General features: G+C 37.7%; 1 protein-coding gene across 5 annotated transcripts in view; it reads left to right on the forward strand.

The window, feature by feature from the left end:
* The window catches only part of Myo6 (myosin VI), a 169189-nt gene that overhangs the window by 137785 nt on the left and 21874 nt on the right, over positions 1-9530 (forward strand). For all 5 annotated transcript variants that reach the window (XM_029560601.1, XM_029560602.1, XM_029560603.1 and 2 more), the window contains exons 21-26: positions 39-169; positions 257-334; positions 2080-2209; positions 4037-4127; positions 4890-5040; positions 6938-7146. In XM_029560601.1, coding sequence (XP_029416461.1) covers positions 39-169; positions 257-334; positions 2080-2209; positions 4037-4127; positions 4890-5040; positions 6938-7146 — 790 coding nt within the window. The remainder of the gene's footprint in view (positions 1-38; positions 170-256; positions 335-2079; positions 2210-4036; positions 4128-4889; positions 5041-6937; positions 7147-9530) is intronic.

Genomic DNA, 9530 nt, shown 5'->3' on the forward strand with positions numbered 1-9530 from the left:
TAAATGTGATTGGCAGTTATTTGTGTTTATGATTCTAGGTATGGTGTCTGTTTTGGACTTAATGCAAGGTGGCTTCCCTTCACGAGCTTCATTTCACGAACTTTACAACATGTACAAAAAGTATATGCCAGACAAACTTGCGAGGTTGGATCCCAGGCTGTTTTGTAAGGTATCAGTGCTGCTTGTGAACTTTGCCAGCAATACAGCTTTCCTGTTCATTTCCATTTGGACTGTAACTTTTAAACTTGTTTTTCAGGCTCTTTTTAAAGCTTTGGGCTTAAATGAAATTGACTACAAGTTTGGATTAACAAAAGTATTTTTTAGACCTGGCAAGGTAAATCTATATTTACTTTAAACTTTAGCATATGGTAGTTGGGGTTAGTATTTGCATTACATACTATATTACATGGCTAATAACAGCCTGAAGATACATGTTTACATACATTTTTTCTGTTTGCGGGAAGTTTGCAATATTTCATACTCTTAAGTTTAACTTTTAGTTTTATTCAGTATTGGAATCAGCATTGTTGAATGTTTTTCTTAAATGATTGTTAACCAAAAATTACTAACATTTTTAACAAGTTGAAAGCTTTTTAAAAATAAGTAATGGGCCAGTGAGATGCCTCAGGGAGTAAAGGCACCTGCCACCAAGCCTGACAACCTGAATTGATCCCCAAGACCCACATGGTAGAAGGAGAGAGCGGATTCCCGCATATTACCCTCTCACTTCCACATCTGTACCATGATGCGTGTGTGTGTGTGTGTGTGTGTGTGTGTGCGTGCACATTAAATAGAATAAAATAGAGTAAAAATGTATTAATTTAGCCTTCAGTGATTTGAGATTTCCTAGTACTTTGTTAGCTTTTAGTTTTTTGAGACAGGATCTCTCTATGTAACTCCAAGATTCTTGGGATTATAGGCAGGTGCCACCTTGCCTGATGAGTCAGTACTTTGAAGTCTTCATTGTAAGAAAAAGTTTTACTAGGGTGTGCTAGATGTATAAAGCATAAGAAATTGACTGGAGTTTGTACTGACTACTGCCAAACTTTAGAATGAAGCGCTGTATATTATATTTAACTAGTCACTCTAGTCAAATATTTCTAGTGTCTAAAGGATAAATTGCTTACAGTAAGTCTGATCTCACATTCCTGAGCAGCAGATGAAATGTATATTTACACCAGTAGTGTAGGTACTTCCGTACCTACATCATCACAGAACCTCTACCGTTACCAGTGTCGGTAGCTGGTTTAGCTTTGCTCATAGGTATGTTTCATAAACTCAACGTTTCTCCCATCTCAGAGCTGTAGTAATTAATTAACTTGATTAATTAATTAATTAATTGCTACATAGAGAAAGAACTTGGTCTTATTTACTTCCAGAAAAAAGATATGTTGAAAGCCTAAAGTGATTGAATATAATCTTATGCTGCCTTTAATTTTGATTATAAAAAGCCATTCTGTTGGTTGGCATATGATACCTTTCGTGTTGCAGTGTGGTATTTGTACAGCATAGAAATCATTTGAAATGTGGTGGTAAAGAGAAGAAGTAATACATTCATTTATTTGTACCCAAATAGACATTTTATTTGTATTGTTTCTCTTGTAGTAGCAGTTTCTTGTCTAAAGTGTATATGTGTGGGGTGCTGTGGGAGAAGCAAAATGATTCTGGTGAACCTCTATTACGTAGCTGCCTTCACATTTTTCCAGAGCCACATCTGAGAATGTGGGTGAATTGACATGGATATATATGTCCTTTTCTGTATTTTTCCTCAAATATTTTTTTGCCAATCCTTTGTACTTAGTCATTTAAGAGTTTTTTTCCATTTTTTAAAAATAGACTCTGCTGCCTTGCAATATGCAATCTTTCTATCCTCCAAAAAAAAATCCTTGAAGGGAAGACAGACTAGAAGGGCCATGAAGCACGACCAGACATCTTGAGTTTGTTATACACCCTGCTAAGATGTCCCTGCAGTTGACTTTTAACTGTTTGTAGAAAGTTAAATTTGAATTCCGTTTACTGTAATTTTTCCTGTGTTTGAGCATATTTACCTTTTAATACTGATGTTGTTTTATCTCCTAGTTTGCAGAATTTGACCAGATTATGAAGTCTGATCCTGATCATTTAGCAGAGTTGGTTAAAAGAGTCAATCATTGGCTAGTCTGTAGTCGTTGGAAGAAAGTTCAGTGGTGTTCACTCTCTGTCATCAAACGTAAGTGTTTTCTCCTGTATGTGGAGATACATTCTTTTAACCCCAGCACTTGGGGAGCTGAGGCAGGAAGATCAAGAGTTCATGGCCAGCCTGGGCAACATAGTGAGACTCCGTCTCAACAACAAAAACCAAACTTCTCCCCCAAATATGTTTTGTTTCACACCAAGATTTTTTGTTACTTTGGAAGTGAGATGGTCTGAGGAAGGTTTCAAAGCTGTCTCAGAGGTGCTGCTGGCCAACTTTGGCTGGTGCTGTCTATAGCTTGCCTTTGTAGACTTTCTGTTTTTATTGTTTGGAGGTCTGATAACATTTACTGTCAAGTCTGAGATATGCTATGAGAGTATCAGTGTCCTCGTGCCCTAGCAACCCAGAATTCACTCTCCTTTCTTTCCTTGACCCCTACCATCTTCTCAGATTTTAACCAGAACTTTTCTCTCTCTGCCTGCATATCTCTAATATATTGGCTCTCTCCCCGCTGCCCCCCCCCCATACTTGAACTGCTGCCCACTGAGCTCAGGGCCTCCACAGGCTAGGCATGCTGTAACCACAGCCATCGTCTCTCCTTTCTTAGTCATGAAATCTTGTCATTTGTCAAGTTGCATGAATTTCTCCTGCAAATATTATAATTCTTTATTTCTCATTGCCAGTACCTTAGTGAAGCCTTTTCTGCCACTTACATTAAAACTTGCTTGGCTTTCAAAATGGTTCACCGGGCCTCCCATTAACTTTCTAAACCAAAAAGCTTTCATGGCCCTCCTTCAGTAGAAGGCAGTCCAAGTCCACTGCCCTTCAGGACCATGTGGGATGGGGTTGCAGCTTGTTACCATCTCTTCTGCTCCTCTGTTCTTGGACTCTGCTCTCTGACACACTGGACCAAGCCATTTGTGTGTATTTCTGTCAGGTGGTAGGAGCTACTTATTTGTGATCCAAAACATGAGTGAGAGCAGAATGCCTTGGGTTACTTGAGGGTCTATGGTGAAAGATTGTTGGGAGCTATGTGGAAATCAGTACCTGAATAAATTTATCACTGCCCCTCCCCCACACTCACCAGAGTACCTGAATAGTGCTGTGTGCAGAGGAAGGATTCAGTAAGTAAGTCTTTATTAACAGGAAAGTAAAATCCACTTGCTCTAACAAAAAGAAACTTTGCAGACTATTGTTGAGATCTTTTGTTAGACAGTAGTGCCTATAGAGAAAAGAAAACTAGGATAAAGAAAAAAGATAAGAGAACCTCTTTTTTCCAAGTGAAATACAAGTTTTTTACAAGTTCAATGTTTTTAGCTCCATATACAGCATACTTTTTAGGAATGTACACATTATTAAAATGGTCTATGCTATACCATCCATTTGTGGACTGTGTCATACAAACACACTGAGGCCATTATCAGAAAAAGTTTTGCAAAATGTTTATAAGGAAACTTTAAAAAAAAACTGAAGGTCAGATCACTCTAGAAAGTTCTGGGCGTGTACAGGATTCTCAGAGAGATCTCACCCGCTGTATTCACTGAATTTCCAAAGCAAGGCAAAGGGTGTGTTTCCTAAACTCACTTGACAGGTTAAGTCTTTTTTAAAGGAAAAAATAGTGCAAATGTGGCCCAAAACAGTTGTGTTGACAGTAGTGTTGCATAGTGCAGAGTACGTTTAAGGAGTAAGTCTGGCCACATAAATGATATGCATTTTTATTTTAAGAACTTAAAGAAATGCTAAACTTCCTAGTCATCAAGATTTCATTTCTTGAGAATTGTTTTATGGCAATGAATGGGTTTTTAAAGTATGTCCAATTTAAACCATATTTTTTTGTCTTTCTATTTCACTCTTACAACACAGTGAAAAACAAAATAAAATATCGAGCTGAAGCTTGCATTAAAATGCAGAAAACCATTCGAATGTGGCTTTGCAAAAGGAGACACAAACCACGGTAAGATGAAGTGTCTGAGAACCTTACAAAACCCAAGTCCCGTAAAATGGAATGAAGTCAGGGAGAAAGTGTTGGGGTCTCGTTCTATGTAAAATGGTATCTTAGCCTGTTATTTGTACTGCTTATCTGGAACTAACTCCTTTACTACTTGTCTTGGCTCTACAGAGGGGTTTGGGATGGCTTATGAAACACAGGCACTGTGAAAGGTTGATGTGGTGTCTTGGAGAAGCACTGTTCTTTCAGTTACTGTAGTGATTTGAGCTTCCTGATGCTCTGAAGTAGATTCTGCTTTTAAAAAAACATCTCAGTCGTGTCCTGACCATAATTTTCAAGATTTTCCATAAAATCACGTTTTACTAGTTGACTGTAATATTGAGTTTTCACATTTTCTTTAAAATTTCTATTACTAATTTAGACTTTTAAACTTGGAGGAGGTTTGAATAACTTGATGTCATACCTTTTCAACAGATTGTTAGATCATTTGAGTTCTATAATTTGAATTCTCATTTTTCAGTCAAAATATACACAGCCTCAACCCTTGTGATAGTCACCAGCGCATCCTTCTTTGATTCTTTTTACACTTAACAAAAAATTTGAACAATAATAATAATAACAATAGTACTGATAACAATAATCTGAGTATTAGCGACAACAGAGGTGAGCTAGCCTTTTTAGCATTATGTATTTCCTGTCTGTCAATGAGAAGTCTACCTAAAACGTTAAGCTGTGCTGTTCCTCTCTGATGAAATGTGACCTCTGCAGCATTGATGGCCTGGTTAAGGTGGGCACGCTGAAGAAACGACTTGACAAGTTTAATGAAGTAGTAAGTGTTCTGAAGGATGGGAAGCCAGAGGTGAACAGACAGATCAAAGATCTTGAAATTTCTATTGATGCTTTGATGGCCAAAATTAAGGTATGCACTTTTAATCCAACTTACTTTGACTTTTATGTATTTGCTGGTTTTTGTTATTGGCATTGAAATTGTATGAAAAATGTCCTTATTCAAGACACAAAATGCCAACAAAATGTACTCATTAGTCTTTTCTCTACATTTGAAATTTCATAGCAGAAAGAGTTTTTATATTATCTATTATTAAGACATATATTTACCCTCCAAAGAGTAACTGAAATTAAAGCACTGAATTCTGTTTGTAAGCTTTGTAGTCATGATTCAGAGAGGAGCAACGCAAGTTACTTTGTTTTATGCTGTAAAGCAAATTTTTGTTCTAGTGTATTTTTTGTTTTTTCTGGTGCCCTTGGGGATTGAACATAGTGTCTAGAATCTGCCAGACAGGTGCTTTGTTCTAAGCTGCATCCTCAGCCGCCCCCAGAAACTCAACTGCTAAATTATAAAATGATATATCATTGTTAAAAATTTGAAGAAAATCACTCCAAACCCCTTTAATAGCCCTACACAAAGATAGTCAACTGTTATGCTTCTGTGTACTCACATTGTAATCTGACTGTGTTTGCAAACATTTTTACATGGTTCTCAGCAATAGTTATGCATTTCAATTTGTTTCTGTGCTCTTACATTATTATGTGATTTGTTGTAGTTAATACATTACCCTCACAGAGGCTGTAACATAATTTGCTTAGCTGTTATAAAAGTAGCAATTAATTTCCTAGGAAAAAAATAGGGTGACTTTTTTTATTTTTACTTTCTTAATTACTAGTGGGATTGAAAACATTTTCTATGTGTTTGTTAGTCATAATTTCATCTTTTTATTTCTTTTCCTCAATTATATGTTAGAGTTTTACAGTTTTCTTCAGCTAGTTTTCATAGGTCAGTGTAATGATGTGAATGTAGTAAGTACCCTAAAGTAAGCCTTTTTATTTATTTTTATTTTTTTATATTTGATCTATTTTGAGACAGGGTCTCCCTGTAGCACTAGGTGACCTGGAACTCACTATGTAGACCAGGCTGGCCTTGAATTCACAGAGATCTGCTGGCCTCTGCCTCCTGAGTGCTGGGATTAAAGGTGTGTGTCACAATACCCAGCTAAAATAAGCCTTTTTAAAATAATAATTTCAGTAGCTTGCAGGAAATTTTACAGGTAGAAAAGGAAAAATGATCAAGGGAAGAATGAAAATTCTATGGATAGATTTAGCTGATTTTATAAGTCTGTCAAGAGCAAGACTGGTTTATGAAGTATTGTTATCCATCAAAATTAACCCAGCTGTAGTTTCTTGAAGGCTAACTTAGAAAAGTTATCAAACAATTTTAGATGCATATATTATTTTCCTAAATATTCCTTAGGTACTAATTAAATATTATTATTAAAGAGAGCAAACTTTGGCTAAATGAGGTAATCATTCCTTAAAAAGAAGTTTTAGCTACATTTATATTACTTTGATCACAGTGCATTACAGCTATTGATGGCTTGTTTGATAGAAAATAGAGTCAAATATTTATGTACTGAGATAGTTTTTAAAAAATAAGTGACTAGCTGGGTATGGTAGTACACACTTACAATCCCAGCATTTGAGAGGCAGATCAAGAGTTCAAGACCAGCCTCAGCTATAGAACTAGTTCAAGGTTATTCTGGGCTACATGAAACCCTGTCTCAAAAATGTGAATATTTTTAAATATACAAACAGTACAACAAAGATAATGGGTTTATTGACCCATTTTCCCAGATTTCGCTGCTCTATGTGTATTGGAGTAGATTTTAAATTGTGGAAAACCAGGTGACATTGAATTTATCATTGAGGCCAATTTTAAGTGCATAGTTCATAGTGTTAAGCACATCCATTCGGTGCAGGAGAGATAACTTTGTAAGTATGTCCTCACTGCTCTGTTTTTCTAGTCCACTATGATGACAAGGGAACAGATACGGAAAGAGTACGATGCACTCGTTAAAAGCTCAGAGGACCTCCTCAGTGCACTGCAGAAAAAGAAACAGCAAGAAGAGGAGGCAGAGAGGCTGAGGCGTATTCAGGAAGAGATGGAGAAAGAGAGACAGAGACGTGAAGAGGACGAGCACCGTCGGAGGAAGGAGGAGGAGGAGAGGCGGATGTAAGGCGCTTTCCTGTCTTGTAGACAACTGTCAGGAGGGTTGGTCCTTGGTGTTGATGACGGACAGTGGCGGTTCCTTTTTCCAAGGCGTTTTAATTTTTGAGAACTTCTTACATGAGCATTGCCTTTGCGTTCCTTCTATCCCTTTCAGTCCCCCACAGCTCCTTCCATGTCCCCCCACTCCCTCTCAGTTTCTTGGCCTCTTCTTTGATTATTGTTGTTACAGGTACGCACACACACACACACACACACACACACACACACACACACACGCTGAGTCTGACAATGACTATTCATAAAAGTGTATTCCTATTTTAAACAGATAATCTTATCTCACATTATTTATTTATTTTTGGCTTTTGTGACAGGGTTTCAGTACATAGCCTAGGCTGGTCTTAAGCTCTCAATCCTCCTGCCACAGCCTCTTGAGTCTGAGGTTACAGTTATGTACTAGGATTAAAGATGTGCATTTTATATAATTTTTGCGAAATGATTTTAGCTACAGGTTGAGCATCCTTAATCTGAAAATCTAAGATCTGAAAAAACTAAAGTCTGAGAGTTTTTATTACATTTAAGTGTTTATGTGTATGTGGGGGTGTGCATGCATTCCGCTGCGTGTGTAGGTCAGTGGGTAACTTGTGGGAGTTAGTTCTCTCCTTCTTTATTGTGGGTCCTTGGGATTGAACTCAGGTTGTCAGGCTTGTTGGCAAACACCTTTACCTGCTGAGACACCTTGCTGAACTTAAAGTCTGAAGCTTCTTGAATGTATGGTGGCATACAAATTTAATTAAGTTTCATCTAGTTTTATTTTATTGTATTTCTTGGCTTTTTGAGATAGAGTCTCTTATGTAGCCCTCGCTGACTTAGGCTTCTCTACGTAGACCAGGCTGGCCTCAAACATGCAGCAATCCTCCCACCATTGCTTCTCAGTGCTGTGGCTGCAGGTGTGGTCCACCATGCCTGGAAAATTTTATTTTGTTTCAAAAACCTATGAATTACACATACTAATGGTTCATTTGACACTTCCATACGTATGCACAGTGTGCACTGTGGGTGCCCTTCCACTCTTCTGCTTCCTCTCTGTCTGCTCACCAGTACCCTTCCACGTCCCTGGAAATCATTATTCTGTTTTCAGCAGACTTCCCTCTTTTTTTTTTAAAGTTCCCACATAAGAGGGAACGTGCAATACTTGTCTTTCTTCTGGTTTAGTTTGCTCAACACAGTCCACTTCATCCATTTTGCTGCAAATCCTTCATCTTTATCTTGTAGCTCTGCGCCTAGGCTGATTGTTCATCTTGGTTGTTGTGAATGAGCACTGCTGTAAACATGGGTATGCAGGTAGTGAGTGCGTTATATGTCAACTGCGTTTCCTTTGGATATGCAGCCAGGAGTGAAGTGAGATCAGTGCATCATGTGCTGATTCTGTTTTTAGTTTTCTGTTTCTGGCTTGCTCTGTCTCTATGTCTTTGTCTCTGCCCGTCTTTCTTTGTTTCTGTCTGACTGTGTCTTTCTCTCCCTGTGTCCCCACCCTTCTCTGCACATGCGTGCCAAGGTGTGTCTGTGAAGTCAGAGGACAGTTGTTACAGCAACTCATGGGACTCAGTGGTTTGCACTGTGTGGAAATGGGGATTGAACTCGGGACTGAATTTGGTTAGGGATTTTTGCCTTTCTATTCTTATTTTATTCTGGATACTAACCCTCTGACAGACAGATAGCTAGTAAATAATTTTTCCCCTCTCTAAGCTTTCTCTTGACTGTTGATTTTACCTTTGCTGAGCAGAAACTTCTTTGGTCTGTGCAATCTCATTTGCCAAATCTTCTGTTTCCTTTGCTTTTGGCGTCCTACCCAGGAAGTCACCACCCCTATTCCATACCTTGAAGTGTCTCTTTAGTGTTTTCCTCTAGTAAGGATTAAGGTTTTACATTAAAATATTTGATCCATTTTGAGTAGATTATTTTAAATTTTTTTAATAGCTACATGATTAGAAGAAGCATTTCATTACAGCTTTAACATATTCAATAACACACTCCAGAGCAAGGATACATCTCTTTCACAGCAGCTGTAAGTTTCTAGGTTCACAGTTGAATTAATACAGTTATACAATACTGAACTCAGCATAAGCCCTGTAAGACATAAAATTGAATGAGTTTTTAACCTTTAAAAAAGATCTCCATTTCATTTTAGAATATACTGCTTCTTACAGAAAGACTCATTGTTTTTGCTACTAACATTGAGATGTTGGCGCATGCATCTCTAATCTGTATGTATCTGATTATTGTTAGTCATAATTGGTCGCACTTGGATCCTTGGCACCTGTGTATGTCTATAAAGTCATCGGGTAGATTTCAGTGGTAATGTTCATCACCTCTACTAATTAACATGG

The sequence above is a fragment of the Nannospalax galili genome, unplaced genomic scaffold (assembly GCF_000622305.1).
Source record: "Nannospalax galili isolate Female #2095 unplaced genomic scaffold, S.galili_v1.0 scaffold512, whole genome shotgun sequence".
Lineage (NCBI taxonomy): Eukaryota > Metazoa > Chordata > Mammalia > Rodentia > Spalacidae > Nannospalax > Nannospalax galili.